This window comes from Rosa chinensis, chromosome 7 (genome assembly GCF_002994745.2).
Source record: "Rosa chinensis cultivar Old Blush chromosome 7, RchiOBHm-V2, whole genome shotgun sequence".
NCBI classification, from domain to species: Eukaryota; Viridiplantae; Streptophyta; class Magnoliopsida; order Rosales; family Rosaceae; genus Rosa; species Rosa chinensis.
In genome coordinates, this window is record NC_037094.1 from 58,749,997 (window position 1) to 58,773,134 (window position 23,138).

Below are 23,138 nucleotides of genomic sequence, written 5' to 3' on the forward strand. Positions count from 1 at the left end.
GCTTGCAACCTTGCACAGCAGCCCCTGCTGCCCCCTCCCTGCAGCCCTGCGTTCCAGCCTGCTGCCACCGAAGCATCCCTGCTGCGCAAACAAGCCAACGCACACCCACTGCATCTTTTTCCCGTTCCTGTGCACATCCTTCTTCTTGCAAGCCTCGAAACGTCTAGTTCGGAAGCTCAGATCGAAAAACTTTCTTCATTAAAGTTGTTCGTCTCTGTCTCTTCCATCTAACCTCCGAATTTCAGCCTTATCGGAGTCATATTGAGATCTGTACACCAATCGAGGTACAAGCTGTTCAGAACAGAATCTACTCGGATTGCTTCGCTCCATCACCCCTGCATCGACACGCGCGTGATCCAAATACAAGTAAGTATTCAAAAGAGTAAGTTTTGAAGTTCCTATAATTTCAGAATTTATATTTCTTCTTCTTTTCTCGGGACTTGAAAACCTCCCTTCTTCTATATCCCACCTTTCTTATAACGTGGGTTCGATTTTTGAGAAAAGCGGAATCGTGGGGATTCACGCAATTAACGAACTAAGAGCGTTCGTAAGACTTCGGACTAAGAGCGTCCGTAAGCATCGATTTAACGAACTAAGAGCGTTCGTAAGCTACGGACTAAGAGCGTTCGTGAGCATAGATTTTGACCATTTAAACATCATTGTTTCGGTCTAATCCAATTATTCTTGGAAATCGATTTCTTGGTAGCATAGCTCGGAAATCTTATTTAGTTTTCGTGGAAGCATTGACTCCGAAACTAACTTGTTTTTGTTTCATCTTTCAAGATGTCAAACACAAACAAACTCGATTTTGTTCCATTGGATTATGCAGGCAAAATGTACTTAATTTGGGTCACTGATGTCGAGATCCACCTCATTGCTCGTGATTTATTGCATACAATCCAAGAGCTTTGTCTTATAGAAACAGCTCCAGACCCTCAAACTGAGAAAGATAATTCCAAGGCACTTACCTTTATGAAACGTCACATGGATAGTGACCTCCAGTTTGAGTTCATAAATGAGGATAGCGCCATAAAGCTTTGGCATGCGCTTCGCGAACGATATGGCAATGTTCGTGACTCCATTCTTCCGAATACAGAAGCAGAATGGAACGATCTTCGCTTCTATGAATTTGACACTGTCATGCAATTTTATTCGGAAGCTCTCAACATCAAAGCAATGATGCGTCTCTGTGGAAAAACAATCACAGAAGACCAATTGATTGAGAAAACCCTCAATACCTTCCCCGTCTATGCTATGAGGTCCTCTGACTTATTCCGGACTCATGTAAATGCAAGGCGAATCACAAGTTTTCAACAGCTTATTGAAGCTATGGTCACTACTGAAAGACATGGCAATGAACTTGTGAAAAGAAGATTTGATAGGCTTCAAGATAGCTATCAAGAGCATCGTCCTATGGCTAGAGAAAGTCGCCATCGACGTCATGATCCATACGATCGAAATGCTCAAGAAGGTAATCGCTCAAGGCGACAATCCCACGACCGTAGGAGGCGTGATTTTGAGGGAAATAGGGTTGGAAACCATGGAGCCAACGTTGGCCATGGGCACCACTTTCCAACGCCACCAGTCCTAGGGACTATGCATATTGTGCCAATGCGCCTCAATCAAGGGAGAATCCTCTTTATGGTGTCTATTTCTGATATGGAACGTCTGATCAATGGACCTGAATTTGCAATGTACCTACGAAGGTAGTCGCATCATGGTGATCAAGACTTCGAGTTCACAAAGACTTTAAATCTGGCGATGAAGACAAAATACCGCAGATTTTTATTTATAGTCTTTTATTTTTCCAAGAATTATGTCATGGCAATTATGCCTTATATCAATAAAATGACTTATTGTATTAACTCTTTCCCTCTAAGCGTACTCAAGAGTACTTGTGATGTCTAGGCAAGGTTTGATCTGAGAGAACGGTTTTAAAAGTGAGCAACGCTCCACCAAAATCTCGCCTTACCTTACCTGGTCACAACTAAATTGAAATTGCCGAACGGATAGAGTGACTACGATTTGTCTACGATTTGATTTTTATATTGGATTAGATTATGGTCACGAAACTTTGGTGTCATCATTGGATATTATTAATAAAGTATCGATTTATTTTATCTCATGTCGTAGACATGTTTTTCGAACTTTATTATTTCAAAGATATAAGAGCCAATGGTTTTCATGTGGAAACACATTGTGAGAATGGACAAGAGTTCCTTTGCATCACCTCTAATGACTACGGACATAAACGAGTATTAGAGAAACTTATGTGTCGCTCTAGTGGGTTGTATGCAACCACTATTCGAGTAATTGAATCCAACCATGTCATGAGAGATGATTTATGGGATTCCGACACGTATAGGCTTTGGCACGACCGTTTGGGACACCCAAGTCGTGACATGATGATCCGTATATTAAAGACTTCACACGGACATCCCTTTTTCAGAACGAAAGGAAGTAAAACTCGAAATTTGGATCAAGGAGGAGCACCTGCGCCTCACGGCGCCTTCCCCCCTCAAGTCCGGCCATCCCCGGTCGGCGCCGCCATCCCCCTGCGGCCCAAGGGTGGCTTTGACGCCACCCCTGCTCCCTTGACTCCCATTTTTACTTCTAAGGTCCATTGTGACTTCATGGCTCAACCAAAATCCTCATTGGTTGTTTCCAAAGCCCATCATTCGTTCTGCAAAGCCTGCTCTTTAGCAAAGTTAGGATCGAGACCATCCTATGCAAAGGACACCAAAGAAAATATACCATTCTTGCAAAGAATCCAAGGTGATATTTGTGGACCCATTCAACCACCATGCGGACCATTTAGATATTTTATGGTGTTGGTTGATGCATCGACACGCTGGTCACATGTCATGCTATTGTCCACAAGGAACGCTGCATTTGCTAAACTCCTAGCACAAATAATTAAGTTACGGGCTCACCACCCTGATCATCCCATTAAGTCTATAAGATTAGACAATGCTGGGGAGTTTACATCAAAAACTTTTGATGATTATTGCATGTCCATTGGGATTGATGTTGAACATCCTGTTCCTCATGTTCATACCCAAAATGGTCTCGCAGAAGCCACTTCATCGAGCATTGGTGATGCGCACCAATCTCCCTATTTCTGCTTGGGGCTATGCAATATTGCATGCAGCTGTGCTTATTCGTCTGAGGCCCACTGCTACTCAACCCTTCTCTGCGTCCCAGATGGTTACTGGGTATGAGCCTGATGTCTCACACTTACGCATATTTGGGTGTGCAGTCTATGTGCCTATTGCGCCGCCACAGCGCACCAAAATGGGTCCTCAAAGACGATTAGGCCTTTATGTTGGATATGATTCTCCAACGATTATCCGCTACATAGAACCCTTGACAGGCGATCTCTTTACCGCTAGATTTGCGGATTGTCACTTCGATGAGACAGTCTTCCCGTCGTTAGGGGGAGATAAGAACATCAATGTTCAACAGGAACGACAGGAATTGTCGTGGTCTGTCCCCACTCTGTCTCATCTTGATCCCCGAACCGCACAGTCAGAAATTGAAGTGCGGAGAATTCTCGATCTTCAGAACGTAGCAGATTCGATGCCTGATGCGTTTTCTGATATCGCTAAAGTGACGAGATCACACATACCTGCTGCAAACGTGCCTGCAAGGATTGATGTCCCTAAAAGTAGAGGACATGACGCCAACTCAAGAATGCATGAGCATGGCGCCAACGTCCCATCTCTCAATGATGGTGACGTTGTGGCTAGGCCCACGGCTCCCGCCAAGAAGCGCGGGAGGCCCATAGGTTCGATGGATTCTCGCCCAAGAAAGAAAGCGAGTTCGGCACAAAATAATCCATTAATCATCGATGTAAATAATCCATCTCATGAGAATATTCCGGATTATGGTTATGTCCAAGAGACATCATTGGGGGACGCTCCAATGTCAGAACCAACTCCAGAGAATAGAGAGATCTCCATAAATTACACTAGTGTACATGAGATGATGGATAGAAATTCTATGGCGATTGATGATGCATTTGCATATCATATTGCAAAAGGAATTATAGAATATGATGATATCGAACCTCGCTCTGTTGAAGAATGTCAACAAAGAGCGGATTGGCCTAAATGGAAAGATGCAATCCAGGTTGAATTGGATTCACTAACAAAGAGACAGGTATTTGGGCCTGTAACGCAGACACCCCCAAGTGTAAAGCCTGTTGGCCATAAATGGGTCTTTGTTAGAAAGCGTAATGAGAAAAACGAGGTTGTTAGATACAAAGCCCGCCTTGTGGCGCAAGGTTTCTCACAACGCCCTGGAATTGACTACGAGGAGACATATTCTCCCGTAATGGACGTTATAACGTTCCGCTACCTCGTCAGTTTGGTAGTTTCCGAAAAACTTGACATGCAGCTTATGGATGTGGTTACAGCATATCTCTATGGGGATCTAGATTCAGAGATATATATGAAGGTTCCAGATGGACTTCAATTACCCAAATCAAGTGGCTCTAAACCACGGAGCGCGTTTTCAATAAGGTTCAAACGCTCACTATATGGATTAAAACAATCCGGACGGATGTGGTATAACCGTCTAAGTGACTACTTGATTGGGAAGGGATATATTAACAATGAAATATGCCCATGCGTGTTCATTAAAAGAACAAGTTCCGGATTTGCAATCGTAGCAGTTTATGTCGATGACATGAACCTAATTGGAACTCTAGATGAGTTGAAGGTAACTGCTAAATACTTGAAATCCGAATTTGAGATGAAAGATCTTGGGAAAACACGGTTTTGTCTCGGTTTAGAACTCGAGCACCGTAGTGATGGAATCTTGATCCATCAGTCTGCATATACTCAGAAAATTCTAAGGCGCTTTAATGAAGATAAAGCAAAGCCTGCGAGTACTCCCATGATCGGCCGTAGTCTTGAGCCCGGAAAAGATCCGTTTCGTCCAAGGGATGAGGACGAAGAACCCCTAGAGGCCGAAGTGCCCTATTTGAGTGCAATAGGCGCATTATTGTACTTAGCTCAATGCACAAGACCGGATATCTCATTCGCAGTGAACTTGTTAGCTCGACATAGCTCTGCGCCAACACGCCGCCATTGGATTGGTATAAAGACAATCTTTCAATACCTAAGAGGTACGATTGATATGGGCCTATTCTATCCCTACAGAGAGAAAAGAAATGACGGAAAATTGGGATTGGACCCCAAGAGGCAAAACGCCCCCGTCCATGGAATGGCCGCCGGCCATGTTGCCGCCGCCGGCGCCGCCACCGCTCATGGTGGCCGGCATTCTCCTATCTCCCTCCATCAAAACGACAATGATGTCTTGATGGGTTTTGCTGATGCAGGGTACCTCTCTGACCCTCACAAAGGTCGTTCCCAAACTGGTTATGTCTTTACCATGGGAAGCACTGCGATATCTTGGAGGTCTACAAAACAGACCCTTGTTGCTACTTCCTCAAATCATGCAGAGATTATTGCTCTACATGAAGCTGTACGTGAATGTGTATGGCTAAGGTCCGTAATTCGACACATTCAAGGAAGTTGTGGTTTGAAGTCTACCACAAATGAACCTACATGCATTTATGAGGATAATGCAGCTTGTATTGAACAAATGAAGTTAGGTTTCATCAAGGGCGACAACACCAAGCATATATCGCCTAAGTTCTTTTATAATCAGCAACAACAATCACTCCTAAAGATTGAAGTGAATCAAATCCGATCAGAGGATAATGTAGCGGACTTATTCACTAAGTCGTTACCTAAATCCACCTTCGAGAAACATGTGAAGAGCATCGGATTGAGAAAGTTATCCGAACTCCCACGACTATAGCAATCAGGGGGAGATATCGACATCAGGGGAGTTATGATGTCTACATGTTCGATCTCGAAGAGTGAAGGACGTGTTGTGCTCTTTTTGTCCTTCGACCAGGGTTATTTTTATCCCACAGGGTTTTTGTTACCTGGCAAGGTTTTTAACGAGGCAACGGATGAAGCGTCACCACCAAGTTTGAAGCGGCACAAGGGGGAGTGTTGAAGGAATATCGATTTAGTGTGCCTTATCAAACTAGGAGTAGCAATAGGAGAGAAGGTTCTAGATTTCCCAATCCTACACGGATTGGTATTCCTTGTAACATTAGAACTAGCACTTTGTAATCCCTATATATAGGGCTCCTATTCTCAATAATAAGAACACATCTCTCTCATCAATCTCTCTCAAATACATTATACTTAAACAGTCTGCAATTTGTTTTGAAGTATAATTTTCAACAGCATTCTGTATATGCTGGGGTTGCTTCATCAAGTCGTCACAGGCTCTTACAGCATTCTTATGAAAAGAGTCAGAATCTTTACCCATATGACTTAGAAAAGCACAACCCTTTCCATCTCTTACCTTCTTCCAACTTTGAAATCCCTGAATAGTGAAAGCTTTGTGGCCATAATGGCCAGTGGGCTTATTAAAAAGAAAACACGGTAGACAAAAAGCTTTATCTTCAGTCGGAGAATATTCTAACCATGAAGAAAATAGTGCAAACCACGAAGATTGAAAGCTACGGTTGCGCTTTCCTTTTGGTGGATATGATGAAAGTAAAGGCTGGTATGGACCAAGTTTAATATAAGCACGTCGGACTTCATCTTGTAGATTAGGATGATATTCCCAAATTTGCGGACGTTTTCCCGGATCACGTTCTAGTGAATCAATCTGAATTTCATTGATTTCAGTTCTTGGAAATTTAGCACGATTTTCAACCTCTTGAGTCTCAACATCAGACTGTGGTAAGGTAGCACTAGATTCGGCGTTTTCGGGTGTTTTTCTTTTAGTAAACCATTTATCAAGTGTCTTCTGTGTGGATGACTTTTTCATCTACAAATCAAAAAAAAAAATTGCATATTAACAATGGGTATTCAAATAAAATCAATCGAACATAAGCATAAAAAAAATGGAAAAAAATATAATACTGCGCAAAAAAAAAAAAGAAGAAAAAAAAAAGAAAAAGGGTATCGCACCTTTCACAATTCAGTTGCTGCTAATTAGAGAGAGAGAATGTAGACAGAGGGATTTTTTTTCGATGACAGTAGAAAAAGAGATTGCAAGCCCCACCTTATATAGATAGATGTTAGAATCCTAATCATACATGAATACTTGTTTATTAATATATTGACTTTCTTCTCTTATTTTATTAGTTCTTTATAGATTATTATTATTGTTTTTATTTGTTTAAATATGACAATCACGTGGGTGGGTTTGGAGAGTGGGATATTTATGTACAAGTTGGGGGGGGGGGGGGGGGGGGGGGTTCCAGTTGCTGAAACACATACATATATAATTAAACTAAGGAATAATAATATATACCTACATGTATCTGCCGAAAAGTTGGGGGGGGGTCCGGACCCCGTCAGACCGAATGACTGGTCCGCCCCTGGGTCCTTACAGACGAATGGGCAACTACGTTGGATTTGAGACTCCAACAATCGTCCGCCACTTAATGCCCTTGCAAGGCGATCTCTTTACCGCTAGATTTGCAGGTTATCACTTTGATGAGACAGTCTTCCAGTCGTTAAGGGGAGATAAGAACACAGATGTTCAACAGGAACGACAGGAATTGTCGTGGCCTGTCCCCACTATGTCTCATCTCGATCCCTGTTAAAGTGACTAGATCACACAAATATGCTGCAAACAAACCTGCAAGGAAGGACTTCCCTACGAGAGGACGTAGCGCCACTGCACAAGGAGGTGGGTATGGCGCCAACGCCAAAGAGAGTGGCACTCTGGCGTTATAGGCCATGGCCCCAGCTAGGATGCGTGGGAGGCCCGTGGGTTCGAAGGATACTTTGGCACATTCCAATCCTTTGATCATCAAGACTCAAAATCCGTCTCATGAGAATCTTCCGGGTTATGGTTATTGTTGGGGGACTCCTCAACGTCAGAACCTATTCCTGAGAATAAAGAGCACTATGAAACTTACACTAGTGTACATGAGACGTGGGATAGAAATTCCATCATAATGATGATGTAGTTGCGCATGCGCATGAGTTTGTTGAGTCCGATGATATCGAACCACGCTCCGTTGATGAATGAATACCAACGTAGAGAGTTTTTGGCCTAAATGGAAAGATGCGATCCAGGTTAAGATGGATTCTCTAACGAAGAGGAAGGTTTTCGAGCTAGAGATGCCAACACCTCCTAATATAAAACCTGTTAACTAATGGGTCTTCGTTAGAAAGCGTAGTGAGAAAAAGAGATGGTAATCTCGCCTTATGGCGCAAGGCTTCTCACAAAACGCCCTGGAATCGACTACGATGAGACATATTCTCTCGTAATGGATGTCATTGCACTCCACTATCCTGTCAGTTTGGTAGTTTCCGAATAACTGAACATGCAGCTTACAAATATGGTCACTACGTATCTCTATAGGGATCTAGATACGGAATATACATGAAGGTTCATGGCGAACTTCATTTACCCAAGTCAAGTGGCTCTAAACCATGGAGCGCGTTTACAAAGAGGTTGAAACTCTCACTAAAGTGACTACTTGATTGGAAAGGGATATGCCCACGAGTTTCTATGACAAGTTTCGGATTCTATTGCCGTTCATGTTGGACATGATCTTCATTAGAAGCCCTTAAAGAGTTAAGGGAAACCGCTGAACACTTGAAATCCGAGTTTGAGATGAAGGATTTTGGGAGAACACGATTATGTCTCTGTTTGGAACTTGAGCATCGTGTCGATAGATGCTTAGGCATTTTGACAAGGTCAAGCCTTCAAGCACCCCCATGATCGTCCGTAGTCACTACTAGAATTATGGCCCCAGACATCGGCCAAAAACCGATGAGAAACAAAAACCCGACCGATGTCTTTGTGGGTGATGAGAAAGATCCGGAAAATGCAGACATCGGTTTTTAGCCGATGTCTAGTATTCGTGTAGACATCGGTTCCTTATTATAAACCGATGTAAATAGGTTTAAATGATAACAAACTTGCATCCTTTACTATTGTTAAACCCACATTTTATTGTATTTCAAGCTTAAAGAAATATAGATTACACAACACAAGTTTGCGTTTTAACATCGTTATTGATTTAAGAACCGATGACTGATACTGTTACAGACATCGGTTCCCATTTTGGAACTGATGTCTGGTACTGTTACAGACATCGGTTCCCATTTTGGAACTGATGTCTGGTACTCTGTAACATATCGTTTTCGACAAAAAATCGATGTCTGTATATTTTAGTAACATCGATTTCCATTTTGAAACTGATATCTGGTACTCAGTAACATATCGTTTTCGACAAAAAATCGATGTCTGTATATTTCAATAACATCGATTTTCATTTTGGAACTGATGTATCTGTATTACTAGACATCAGTTTTTATGGTTAAAACTGATTTCAACTTTATATCTAGACATCACATTCTATAAAGAGGATGATGTCCACAAAATATATAGCTGCTGTTATAAATTGAAATTTCGATAGTTGACAAGAGTGATTTGAATATTGGGCTATTATATCTGAAATCATCATCCTTAACAATTTACAAAATGGGCAAAATAAAACCCCAATTCACCTACTACAAGGCTAGCCTAGCAATTAGTATTCATGTTTGTTCATAATTGCTACAAAAATGTTAATTAAAAGCTAGCCTAACTCAAAAAAGAGGTTGGCTTTCCCAACTTCTTGAATATAAGCAACCCCCATTACACCTGACAATCCTGCACATCACAGCACAATACTCAATCAATATTGGTGTTCTTGGTGTGTGGTGCAGATAACTAATGGCTTGACAGATGACCGAAGAGACTCTGGTCCTTCTGCGGATATTCTCTTGCACACTGCATCACAGTTGCTAATAACCTCCGTCAACCTTCCTTTAAGTTCCCCAATCTCTACCTGCAGTGCATGAACTGTGTCCATGTTTCAATGTATAGGTTAATTTTACAAAGGTGTACAACTCATTTATCCATACAGTAGGTCCATCAACATCTGTTAAAGCAAAAGATCCTACTTAGATCTTCCAATTACAAAAACACCTCCAATTTATCAAGTTATCAATCAAAGCTGCTGGTCAAACCAAAGCTGCTGGTCTTGACAGAAAAACCGTAAACTTTAGAGGCAAACAAAAAACCGTACTTACTACTTTCAGAGGGAATTAATTACCTGGATGCATAGGAAGAAATGAAGGAAGAATCCAAAACTCTGGGGGCATAGGGTTGCTTCCAGACCAATCAAACAAACCAAGTATCTACAAGAAATTATTTTCGTACAATTATAAGCACAGCATTTGAGTCTTTAAGCATATTGCAACTAGTCTCCTCCTCGGGACAAAAATATAACTTATATGTGTAATGAATACTGACAGTCACCAAATAGTCCAATTTTGTCTAAATTAGCATAATTTATTTGAAATAAGGTACTGATCAACGTCATTTGGTGAACAAATTAAAAGATTTGGGTGCCTTGGCATTACTGGTATCCTTACTGAAAGCCAAGTCTTTCCCCAAGAAGGCATGTGTGTGACACCATCATGATCAAGAATCCACTTTCTAGCTCTTGGACAAGCATAAATATATGCAAAAGGGTGCACTGATAAAAGGGTGCACTGATAAAATATGAGATGCGAATTGCATCATGTATTCTTTTGTAGCCTTGAACTAGTCAATAAAGAAAGGCTATAACAATAGTTATGCGGGTCTCAATTTCTTAGAAACACACAACAAGATTTGGTATATCAAATACACGTAAGAATTGGCTATTTGATTAAAGATGCAGACTAATGACTTTTGAGTGTATGTAGGTGATGACCTAGTTCTGGCTTCGTGAAGCTTTGTCCTACACAAACTGTGGTGCATTTCATTTGTCTTTTCCAGATTTGATTCTTGTTGCTCAACTCAGATTTACCCACTTGATGTTGAGCTACAATAGAACAAATAGTCATGCATGTACCTCCAACAAAAAAAAAAAAAAAAGTTTAGCGTAATCAATTAGAAAAAGGGTAAAAACTAAAAAGGACTAGCATGGAGTAATCAGTACAGATGTGGTTTTTTGGTAAGCTTTGCATTCTCAGTAGCTGCAGTACTGTTAGAAGTCATACTCAATGACTATCAATTAAGCAGTTAGGTGGGTGTCTGGTACATTCTATCCTTCCTTCTTCATGCTTGAATTATCTGTAGGCACACCAATGCTGATCTTTTTGCACAGATCATCTCATATCATTTTCCAGCGAGATGACTAAAATGAAAGAAAATATCGACATATTTGGATATGCATGTGTGCATATGAGAACTGATTGATATACAAACGAAACGCAAAGAACAGGGCACAAATTTAATGCACACAAACCACTTCCACCCTTCTCCATAAATTGGTGGATTTTTGTTTGTATGCAGTTATAAATATATGCAAAAGGGTGCACTGATAAAATAAGCAAACAAAGAAAAGAGAAACTTACACACTCAACAAGCTTGAGGGACTTCAAAATGTCCCAATCTCCTTATTGCTTTCCAGGCTCTTGGGTATCTGGATCTTGGACCCTTTCATCCATATACCTGAAAAAAGAGGCAAAATTCAACAACAAAGTGATAATTTTTAGGAACAAAAACATGTACAATTCTCTCAGAATGATGCAAATTACTAAAATAATAGGCCATTGTTTCTGAAGCTGACCACTACACTGCTTCTACTGTGGGAGATTCTGCCAAATTCCAGTCACTTAGTAAAGATCGGCAGTGAGTATGTCAAGGTAAGCATACTAAGAAAGCATTTGAAATTCTCAGAAAGAAAAAAAATGAATGGCTCAGACCAGAGCCTTAGATGTATTACTCCTTCATTCTCACAATCCAATCCAACCAACACTACCTGATCACAAAGATTAACTCAATAAACTTCAAAGTTTGAACCTTTACATGGTTTTACCACTAAGAAATTTACTTTTTATAGTTTTCACAGAGAAACACACTCACATTATCATAATCGGAATCAACTTCTCCAATCCAATGCTTTACTTGCCGAAGTACCTGAGAGAGACTAACCCGAATTTCTGTCTCTTTGGTCACCCAAACGACATCTGGTTCCTGCAAAAGAAGAGATCAATAAGTTGGATTGTATATACTGATGAGGATTCACCTCAACTGATGAATTCTATAATCAAGTCTAGGTTGGCTCTGATGTTGATCTCAGAAGCAAATGAATAAGATTTGAACCCGGCTAGCAATTAGACATTCAAGATTGAACCAAAGTCGATCGATTTGTAGGAAACATATACATACTGTGAGTATATATGGTGTGCAAATGAAGTATGAGACGGACTGAGTCTATGTTGAATTGGATTGGCAAAATTTAAACTGATTGAATAAGAAGGAACAGAAACAGAAAGTCTCTAAAAATAACATACCCATTACTAAAGCAATGGAAAAGATCCAGACTTACCAAAACAACCTCAAAAGAATAAACGGAGCAGTAGCAAGTTTGAGATTTTGAGCAGGAGACGGATCTCTATCTCTTTGGTTTTGTATTTCTGTGCGAGGAGAGCGAGAGGAATTTGTTGATTCGAGCGGAGAGAGAGCGATTTGGACTGGGTTCAGTGCGACTGGCGAGAGAAAGAGGCAAACAGATCGATCGATCAGACTGGGAGTGCAGATGATGATAGATCAAGCTCGAGGTCTAGAGGTCTGGAGAACGAGATCGGGGACTCGGGGTCAGAGAGCGAGGCAGGGGGACACGGGGTCAGAGACTGACGTCGGGGACTCGGGGTCAGGTCGGAGGCGGCTTGGAGAATGATGAGGTCGACAAGGTGAGGTCGACGAGGTGAGCTGCTGAAGAAGGAGGTAGGGTTCGAAAGGTTTAGAGAATGACGAGGTCGACAAGGTGAGCTGCTGGAGGTAGGGTTCGAAAGTTTTAGAGAAAGCGGAAAAAAATACTAAGTGTGGGGGGAAATGAAATTATTAGTCCCCGCGTTCTCAAACTTTAAAATTTAGTCCCTCCGCGTTTTTTAAAATTTTTCAAACAAAATTTTTCTCATCGTTTTTTTTTGTGACTGATGTCTATAATAACCATAGAAATCGGTTTCTTCACAAACTGATGTTAACATGTTTTTTAACATCAGGTGCAATCCTGACCGATTTAATAGTGGTGATGTCTAATGACATTATTCTAGTAGTGAGTCTTGATCCTGAAAATGATCCTTTTCGTCGAAAGGATGATGACGAAGATGTGCTAGAGGCAGAAGTGCCTTACTTAGTACAATAGGCGCATTATTGTACTTATCCCAATGCACAAGACTGGACATCTCATATGTTGTGAACTTGTTAGCTAGATATAGCTCTGCGCCAACGCGACGCCATTGGATTGGTGTAAAAGATATCTTTCGATACTTGAGATGTATGAATGATATAGGCTTGTTCTATCCCTATAGAGAGATGATGGATTCGGACCCATCACACACCAGAAACGCCGCTAACGCTGGCCTGCGTTCTCTATCCCCATCCCAAAACGACATGTATTTTGGAAGGTTTTGCTGATGTTGGGTATCTCTCTAACCCACACAATGGTCACTCCCAATCCGGTTAAGTGTTCACCATGGGAAAAGACCGTGACATCTTGGAGGTCGACAGAATAGACCATAGTCGCTATATCTTCGAACAATGCAGAGATCATCACTCTTCATGAAGTGGTTCGTGAATGAATATGGATTGGATCCATAGTTACGCATGTTCGAACAATTGTGGTCTGAAGTCTACCACAGATGAGCCTACGAGTATTTAGGATAATGCTACTTGTTTTGAACGAATGAGGCAAGGCTACATCAAAAGCGATAACACCAAGCATAATCAGCAACAACAGACACTCCTCTAGATCAAAGTGAACTAGATTCAATCTGAGGATAGTGAGGCAGACTTGTTTACTAAGTCATTGCCCAAATCCACGTTCGAGAAACATGTGGCAAGAATTGGCTTGCAGAAATTATCTGAACTCCCATGATCGTAGTCATCAGGGGGAGGCGCAGACATCAGGGGGAGATGTCTACATGTTCACCTCAAAACGTGAAGGGTGTGTTGTGCTCTTTTTCCCCTTCGACCGAGGTTATTTTTGTCCCACTGGGTTTTTGTTACTCGGCAAGGTTTTTAATGAGGTAACGAGAGAAGCACCGCGTTTGGGTAACACAAGGGGGAGTGTTCAAGGAAAACCTAATTTGTGTTTAGCCCAAACTCTAGGTTACTTGACCTAGTGGTAATAGGATTTAATTAGAAGGATCTAGAATCCTATTCAATGTAGAATTACTTTCCTTGTATGATTGAGATTCTATGCATTGTAATCCTCTATATAAAGAGGCCCCTATTATCAATGAGAATACACAGCAAATTCCTCTCAAATTCAGTTTCTCTAAAACAAAAACAAAATATGTGCAGCAATTTTCTCCACATTCTGTGGAATAACTTCTCACATAATTATCCACACCCATAAGGGTGTGTTTGGTGTCGAGTATAAATTAAAACAACGAAACTAATAATTATAACCGTTAGATAATGATGATGTTTAATTTCTAACTTACACTGGCAGGCAGTTGTTGGCAGGCTAAAATATTTAGCTGCAGATGCCCGTAGAGGTACAATGAACTTGTTCTATAGAACAATTTCTGTCCCATGAGAAATGACTCTTTCTGTCGTATGGATGGGCTACTTCCAGAAAATCATAAACTTTAATATAATGCTCACCCTTTTTCTCTACCAAAAACAAAAAAAAACAAAACCTGAAACGCAGACCCAAGTCACCCAACAACTCCCAAATTGTCGGTATCCATAAAGCTTCCAAATTGTCACATTAAAAAACAGGCTCTTGTTTCAATCGGGGGAAAAAAAAAGGGAAAAAAAGGGGTCTTTGCATTATTGGAATCAACCTTTCTGGAATTGACTCGACTTCCACTTGCCCTCCGGGACTTTATTCTGAGGACAAGGATTGTGAAGCAAATCGTCATTTTTCAGTTCTCATTCTGAAACACTAGAAATGGCTTCCTTCTCCTCCTCCTACAGAGAAAGAAGTTGGATGTACGACGTGTTCTTGAGCTTCAGAGGCGAAGACACACGCAACAACTTCACGGCCCACCTCTACATGGCATTAAATCGTGCCGGATTCAGGACCTTTAGGGATTCCGAGGGGTTAAGAAAAGGGGAGGATATATCACCCGCATTGATCGGGGCAATCCAAGGCTCTAGGATCTCTATCATCGTCTTCTCAGACAACTATGCAAGTTCGAGTTGGTGTCTTGACGAGCTGCTGCACATCCTCGAGTGTAAGGAAACACACGGCCAAATAGTTCTCCCAATATTCTATCATGTTGATCCTTCTAATGTCAGGAATCAGAGGGGTAGTTTTGGCAAGGCATTTAAGAAACATAAAGCGGCATATGAGAAACATAAAGCGGCATCTGAGAAACATGAAGCTAGAGAAACGCGAGAAAAGATAGGGGTGTGGAGAACTGCTCTTCGACACGCTTCACATTTTGCTGGCTGGGATATCCCGACCGATCAGTACGTAATATACAATTAGTTATTTTCATCTTTTGGTCCATCTCTTTAGTTAATTTATAATTCATGTATTTTCAAATTTAGGTAATGAGTTTTCAGCAAGTCGACTTTTATTTAAGGGTCAAGCTAATTTGAAACCCAAAAATTAACTCCATGTTTATGTTAAATAACACATAAAGAAAGGTAAATTTGGAATTGAGAGGTTATAGAGCAATTGGTGGCTAACTGACTACATTAGGGGATCCACAGAGGTTCACCCTTTATTTGAGTCTTATGCTTCTTAGTTTAACTGGCAGGAGTGAACCAGAGGTTCTCAGAGAAGTTGTTGAGGAGATCAGTAAATGGGTGAACAACACCTGCTTACATGTAGCCGTCTACCCAGTTGGAATAGAGTCTCGCATTAAAGACATCAGTAATTCTTTATATGTTGGAGTAGATGATGATGTTCGCATGGTTGGAATTTGGGGTATGGGTGGAAGTGGGAAAACATCAATTGCAAAAGCTCTCTTTAACAAATTTTATCATAGCTTTGAAGATAAAAGTTTCCTTGGAAGTGTTAGGGAAACTGCAAAAGACTCGAAAGGTAAGATTACTTTGCAAGAAAGACTTCTTTCTGATATCTTGAAACCAACCAAGGTAGAGGTAGGTGATGCTAATAGAGGGATCGTTGTGATAAAAGAACGACTTGGAAGCAAAAAGGCACTTGTCATTGTTGATGATGTGGATGATGTGGACCAATTAACTGCATTAGCTATAAGGCATGATTCCTTTGGTCCCGGAAGTAGAATAGTTATAACAACAAGAGATCGACATTTGCTAGAGCTGCTTAAAGTGGATACAATACATCTGACTCAAGAAATGAAGGATGAAGAAGCTCTGGAGCTCTTTAGTTGGCATGCCTTTCAAAATCCTTGTCCTGATTCAGGATTTTTGGAACTCACAAGAAGATTGGTTGCTTACTGTGGTGGTTTACCGCTGGCTCTTGAAGTTTTAGGGTCTGCTCTCTTTAAAGGGAGCATAAGACATTGGAAAAGCACATTGAAGAAATTGGAAAAATTTCCTGATGACAAAATTCATAAAATCCTCAAAATAAGCTTTGATGCGCTTAGTGAGGATCAGAAGGAAATCTTCCTCCACATATCTTGTTTCTTCGTTGGAATGGACAACAAATATGTCACACAAATCCTGCACGGCTGTGGTCATTTTCCAGATGCAGGAATCGGTGTCCTCCTTCAACGTTGCCTTGTAACTGTTAGTGAAAGAAACAAGCTCATGATGCACGATTTGCTTCGAGACATGGGCAGAGAAGTTGTTCGTGCTGAATCCCCTAAAGAACCTGAAAAACGTAGTAGATTGTGGCATCAGGAAGATGTAATAGATGTATTGACAGAAGAATCTGTAAGTATTTCCCAACCAAGACAAGTATTTGCATCCTACATCATTATTGTGGTCGTACGATGGTACGAGTATAAAAGCATTCATGATTTTCATATGCGCATAAATGAGTTTTCACATGATTCTTACTTAGTGCCATCTCTTAGCAGGGAACTATAAGGATTGAAGGACTAGCCCTAAATTTGCAAAGATCTGACACAAAGAGGTTCAGAACAGTAGCATTTAGAAAGATGAAGAGATTGAAATTGCTCCAACTCAACTATGTACAGCTCGATGGAGACTATGACTATCTTTCCAAACAGTTAAGATGGCTCTGCTGGCGTGGATTCTCTCTCTCAACTATAGGAAATGAATTTCTTAATGAACAAAACCTGGTTTCCATCGACCTGCGGTACAGCAAACTGGAACAAGTTTGGGAGCAGCCCAAGGTATATTAAGCTCAACCAAACTTTTGATTTTTTTTTCTTCTTCTTCTGGTGTAATACATGACATAGCACTCTACTTTTCCTTTTTGGATTTTAATGGTCTTAACAGTTGCTTGAGAAGTTAAAGATACTCAATCTGAGTCATTCACATTACCTAACACACACACCAGACTTTTCAAATCTCCCAAATCTTAAATATCTGATCCTGAAAGACTGTAAGAGCTTGTCTGAGATTCACAAGTCTATTGGGCATCTTAGAGGACTTGTCTTGCTAAACCTTAAGGACTGCATAATGCTCAGAGACCTTCCAAAGTGTTTTTATAAGTTGAAATCAGTTGGAACTCTTGTTCTTTCTGGCTGTTCGAGATTTCAGAATCTGAATGATGATATAGGGAACATGACATCATTGACTACTCTTCTTGTAAGTGGCACAGCCATCAGTCAAGTACCATCCTGTTTGGGAAGACTGGAGTTGAACTATTCATCACTACAAGACCTGATTCTTGTGAAACACCATTTCCCAGACGTTCCTAGATACCATTTTCCTGCTCTACCACGAGGCTTTACCTCTTTAAATATGGGAAGCAGTAGTGTTCATGGCCTTCCAGAACATCCATGTTTCAATAATTGCACAAACGTTCCTGCAAGTGAAAATTTACGAACTAGGTCGAACGAATTGGAATCAGATCACCGTACTGCACTTGCAATAATTCCAAGTTCTTCTAAATCATCGAGGCAGAGCATCCTACAGGTTCTCTCTCTCTCTCTCTCTCTCTCTCTCTCTCTCTCTCTCTCTCTCTTTCATACACACACACACACAAGCAAGACGTACTGTAATGCTTTTCGCATACAATATAGGGATGGACTGCAAATGGAGAGGGTGACCTTTTTTTCAATGATTGCATAAGCCTCAGTGACCTTTCCAATCTAAAAGGTATGCGTTTCAACCATTGCACAAGCCTTCTTCTAAACAGAGATATAGCAACTAGTTTGAAGGAGTTGGAAGCAGATCACTATACTAATGCACTGGAAATAGTTCCAAACTTTTCAAAAGCTTCGAGGCAGAGCATCCTACAGGTTCTCTCTCTCTCTCTCTCACAAACACAAAAAAAGACGCAAGAGGAATATATTTCTTATAGGCATGTGCTTGATATGGTATAGGGATTGACTGCAAGGAGAGATGGTGGCATTTGTTTGCCAGGAAATGATTTTCAAAAGCGGTTCATATATGTCAGAAAAAGCGACCAAGTCTTTTTCCAAATGCCTCAAATTATTGGTTGCAATTTGAAAGCTTTGACTGTGCGCGTCGTTTGTTCCCACTATTTCAGGGAGGACATGTCTCCAAGTTGTAATTCCATTTTTGTTACAAATCACACGAAGCTCATTTGTTTTGTTGTCCGGCCAGCTTATCCCACTGAGATAACTTCACATGAAGTTATTTGGCAGGGAAATTTATCAAACAATCAGCTCAATTTGGAAGGCGGCGACTTTGTTGAGGTTGAAGTTGTGACTGGATCTGGTTTGAGAGTGAAGAAAACAGGGGTCAGTCTAGTATGGGATCCCAAACTTATCAATGAAAGTACGGAGTGTGAGCCTATCCCGTACGAAAATTTGCAGAGTGATACTGATAATCAAGCAGGACCAAGCCATGAATTATCTGATGAGGACCGTCCTTTGAAAAGATTGAAGTCTGTATGCAGGGGTAGCCCATGAGTCTGCAAATAGACAGGCTCATGAGAAGTCCAAGCAGAGAACCCGAACCCCAAGTCATCTTAAAGACTTCGTCATCAAGTGAAGGTGGATATGTTTCGAGCAACAATCTCTTTCTTTCTTTAATTATGAAGATTGTAATCTTTAGTTTATTCTTGTTCGCTGTCCATTTACTATTAGCTTTGTTATCATGTTGAAGTTGATCTGTAAACTAATCAGCGCTTTGTGCTATATAAATTTACATACAGCTGGAAGCTTTTTGCCGCATACCAAGTTTGTTCTCATCTTGTTTCTCGTGTTTTTAATTCTTCTCCCAGTAGTTTCCCACTATGAATACAGATAAGAGAATCAGAAAAAGAAAGCTGACAGGGAAGGTACTCAAGGTGGACACTGAAAATATGAGAAGCTGCAAGAAAAATGATGAAAGTCATGCAAATGACGAAGCACCTCAAAAGTTAATCTGTTAACAATGAAGACCACATTTACTGCATCAAGGTAATCCTTGACCAGGAAGACTTGTAGGAAGTACTCAGATTCAGTTCCATTCGATAGTTAAAGATAACAATAAACTTAGATTTTATATAGGCTTAATATCAAGGTTTAGTAATTATGACAAATACTAAAACCCCTGCTACTAAAACCTTTCATAAGCATAACCTGCATAACCTAGGAATGTGAATGACGAGAGTCATCGGTCATCACATTATCACATCTTATTCATGAGTTAAAGACTATTGGGCTGCTAATCATTCAATAAGGATTCTGTAATAATTTTACTCCAACACAGTTCGATCTGGGTAATCAAGATAATCAATTTGGGGGAATTGATCAACAGTAGCTTCTGCATCTGCGAAATCTTCCGTAGCAGTAGTATTGGCTGATCCGGTGATTTCAGTACTTCTATTTCTTCGTGATGATCATCATCGTGTCTGATTGTGATGCGGATCAGCGATCCACAACAACTCAAAGCCTTTCTGGACTCACACACACTAGACAACTGGAGAAGAAGATAGCAATGTACTGGCGGCTGCCAATGTCAAATATTTTTATGCATGATCAAAGACCCCATAATGAGTCAATACAATCCTTTAAATAGAGAAGAAAACCTAGACTTTAAAAGAAAGCAAACATATACGTTAAAAGCTCCCAAACTAATTAAGTAAATAATCAAAGTAGAAGTAATAAAATAAGGATCATCTTTTGGACCAGACATAGTCCTTGAGATAATCCGGTGTCTGTGGGATCCTCTTGGTCCTTGGTTGATCATCACATATAGCTCCTGCATCAGATTGAAACTGAGGAGGCCTTGTACGCTTGTTTACCATGAAGCGTCTCTTGAGGTTTCTGTGCCAGTGATTCTTAACCTCTATGTCAGTTCTTCCCTGAAGCTGTTCCGCAATCGCAGACCATTTGTTCCCCAGCTTTTCGTGAAGTCTGATTATTATTTCCTCTTCTTCACAGGTGTAGTTTCTTCTCTTGATGTTGGGATTCAAGTAATTCAGCCACCTCAGTCTGCACTTCTTCCCACACCTTGAAAGCCCTAATTCAAGAAGGAAATCGAAATTGATTAGCAACAGAAATCCAATTCGATTCTCAACTCTAATTATAAGTTTATGGACTTAATTAGTGATCTTGTTATGTCTATAACTAATACTCACCAGCAAACTTGGGGAGTTGGCGCCAATTCCAGTAGCCAAACCTAGTAATATAATCTAGGAGCTTCCTATCTTCCACCGGTGCCCATGTACCATTCTTCAGACTCCCTTTGTTACACTGATCACAGCAAGGAGTTCTCACCATCTTTCTCTATTTTTCTTAATTTCTCTGTGTCTCTCTTGCTCTCTTAACTCTGAGCTCTGAGTTGTACTTGTACAGGTACTCCTCGCTGAAGTTGAACCCCTCAGTTATTATATCATTCTCCAAAACGCGTTTCACAAACAAAAATAATAAATTATAAAGATATTACACTACGAAAAATAATTGGGGTCACCATCAGATTACTGTACTTGCACTGAAATAAAACCAAGAAGGCCTATAATATGCTATTATGCTTCAAGATAAGGGACCCATGCCTCCACGAATAAAACTAAGAAGATTCAATGAAAGTCACCAAGGTTTTACGTGAACTCTTTTGGATGCTAGCAGCTTTAAGGAAACCTCCATCCATCGCTAGCAGCTTCCACGTACTTGGCGGCTCATAGCACACAGCATCAATACCACGTGATTGTTGTAAAATGAGAAAATACATCGTTCTTCATCGATAATAGGACCCTTTATATAGAGACAAGAGTACAAAGATTATAAGAAATCTAAATCTAATATTAAAAGAAATCCTATTCAAAATATGGGTAGGAAATCTTTGACTAAATATATATACTTTCCCTTTTACATAAATATTTTGATTCCTGTTTGGACAAGTTATACCAAAACTAGGTTAACTGTACCGAGTAACACAAATCTTTTGAGATAAAAATAACCTCAGTTGAAGGAGAAAAAAAGTACAACACGCCTCACATTTCGAGAATACCATTGTTATGAATCATTTTTTTACGATTGAAACGCAACGATTTGAAGCATAGTAGGAGGAATATTTGATTTTCTATTTTTGTAATAGTCACCACTTAGAACTCGACACGTGTTCATTGCCAGCTTGCAGCTTGTTGCGCCTGGTATTTAAAGTCAATGACTTGGTAAGTGACATTTAATTAATAGTGACTTAGCTATTGACTTGTGATCAACATCGGACATGACTAGTGACAACAAATTTGACATCTAGTTCTACAATTAGCACATGTCCCACAAAGCAAGAACATACCTTCAACTTTTCCAAGCTGTTGTAATTAAGCCATTTCTGGTTCAGGGTCTTCAGCTTCCATATTCTCATGCCATGTTCTTCTTGCTCCATTCCAGTTATTGACATGCACTGTGACATTGTGAGACCAAAGTTGTTGTGCAGTGTAGACCAAAGGCTAAAACTGTCGAGGACATTGTGAGTTGATCACCAACTTTGCAGCTTCACTAGGATACAACACAAAATTATTCAAAAGAATTTGACGACTACCACATTACATGAGTTGATCTATGTCCTACCACTGAATCCTACAAATTTATCATTATATAACATGAGGGGACATTTGTTCATTAAATTTGATCCATCATAAGCTTCTATAAGAAATACAGAACTCCTTGCACATTTAATAGATATGTAAGATATACCAAGATGCTTTACCAAATATTGAAGCAGCAATTTAGAAGGTAAGATGTCATCCCCTTCTGCATAGTCAAAATGAGTAGCTCATGAAGACTGACATACCGCCACCATTTGCTTCCTTGCTTTAGTGTCAGCAGTGTCAAACCTCCTTGCATTCAAATTGTTCAAGGTAATTTGGCATTTATTGTAACACCCCGAATCCGGATTAAACGAAAGAATCAATAAAAAAAAAAAAAGTCTAAATCAAATCCTTCCATTGAGTTTCTTCTTAATATTATCTTTATTTATTAAACGTCAATTGAAAACGACACAAAAGCACACGATCTAGAAGATTGATAGCTGATCGTCATTCGCTCTTACCACTATCTTCGATTGATCGCTATCAGCGGTTGCAAGGACAAGAAAGGACCTGAAGCAGAGAATCACTTCACAAATCTAGCCGAATCCATCGTCAAGCCACCAAAATCTATGGTCTGGTGATATCGAGACGTCATGTGCCAATGAGCCGAGAAGAAGAGTGGACTCTGGAAAGATTCATTGTACCTTCTCCCCTCTCCTCCCAATCTGGTATATACTAGTATTTACATAACCCCAATGAAATCAAATGAAGGATCATGATCAAGCGGTGTAAGAATGAAGGGCCCTCATTGCGACATCTCAAATTTCTTTTAACAATATTTTTTTCTTTTTGTTTCAACCCCCAAATTATATCTCGTATATATTAATTTGAGTATCTGAAAAATTCTAAGACAATTTATACAGATTTATTGTGAAATAAAAAATAAAAAATCTCATCACAATCACTTTTAAAAGTGCGCTCTCTCTCAAACCTTGCGGCAGAAAACCATAAAACAAATTTCACCCCGTCCGGCGGCACG

At 40.3% G+C, this 23,138-nt stretch overlaps 2 protein-coding genes across 4 annotated transcripts; one reads left to right on the forward strand and one right to left on the reverse strand.

Moving 5' to 3' along the window:
- Window positions 1-14,864: 14,864 nt before the first annotated feature.
- On the forward strand, window positions 14,865-19,334 carry LOC112178687 (disease resistance protein RPV1). Of its 3 annotated transcripts, none has more exons than XM_040510053.1 (6): window positions 14,865-15,522; window positions 15,804-16,917; window positions 17,061-17,342; window positions 17,449-18,090; window positions 18,198-18,416; window positions 18,501-19,334. In XM_040510053.1, exons 1-6 carry the CDS (start codon window positions 14,999-15,001, stop codon window positions 19,050-19,052), a joined length of 3,333 nt encoding a protein of 1,110 aa, XP_040365987.1. In that variant the 5' UTR covers window positions 14,865-14,998; the 3' UTR covers window positions 19,053-19,334. The 3 variants fall into 3 exon arrangements, with proteins under 3 accessions (XP_040365987.1, XP_024172641.2, XP_024172642.2); XM_024316873.2 differs by having other exon boundaries at window positions 14,866-15,522; window positions 17,064-17,342; XM_024316874.2 differs by having other exon boundaries at window positions 14,866-15,522; window positions 15,816-16,917.
- A 241-nt stretch (window positions 19,335-19,575) lies between these two features.
- Window positions 19,576-20,943, reverse strand: LOC112178694 (transcription factor MYB63). The gene is made up of 2 exons (XM_024316883.2): window positions 20,708-20,943; window positions 19,576-20,589 (listed from the first exon to the last, which is right to left on the reverse strand). The coding sequence occupies exons 1-2, from the start codon at window positions 20,847-20,849 to the stop codon at window positions 20,243-20,245; spliced, it is 489 nt and encodes a 162-aa protein (XP_024172651.1). The 5' UTR covers window positions 20,850-20,943; the 3' UTR covers window positions 19,576-20,242.
- Between the last annotated feature and the right edge of the window lie 2,195 nt (window positions 20,944-23,138).

Excerpts from the sequence above, each read along its gene's own strand:
- LOC112178687 (XM_040510053.1), top strand. The coding sequence starts at position 14,999 with ATGGCTTCCTTCTCCTCCTCCTACAGAGAAAGAAGTTGGATGTACGAC. Across the intron at positions 15,523-15,803 it reads TGGGATATCCCGACCGATCA|TTTAACTGGCAGGAGTGAAC; the intron begins GTACGTAATATA and ends TATGCTTCTTAG. Across the intron at positions 18,417-18,500 it reads CGAGGCAGAGCATCCTACAG|GGATTGACTGCAAGGAGAGA; the intron begins GTTCTCTCTCTC and ends GATATGGTATAG.
- LOC112178694 (XM_024316883.2), bottom strand. The coding sequence starts at position 20,849 with ATGGTGAGAACTCCTTGCTGTGATCAGTGTAACAAAGGGAGTCTGAAG. Across the intron at positions 20,590-20,707 it reads CCAACTCCCCAAGTTTGCTG|GGCTTTCAAGGTGTGGGAAG; the intron begins GTGAGTATTAGT and ends TTCTTGAATTAG.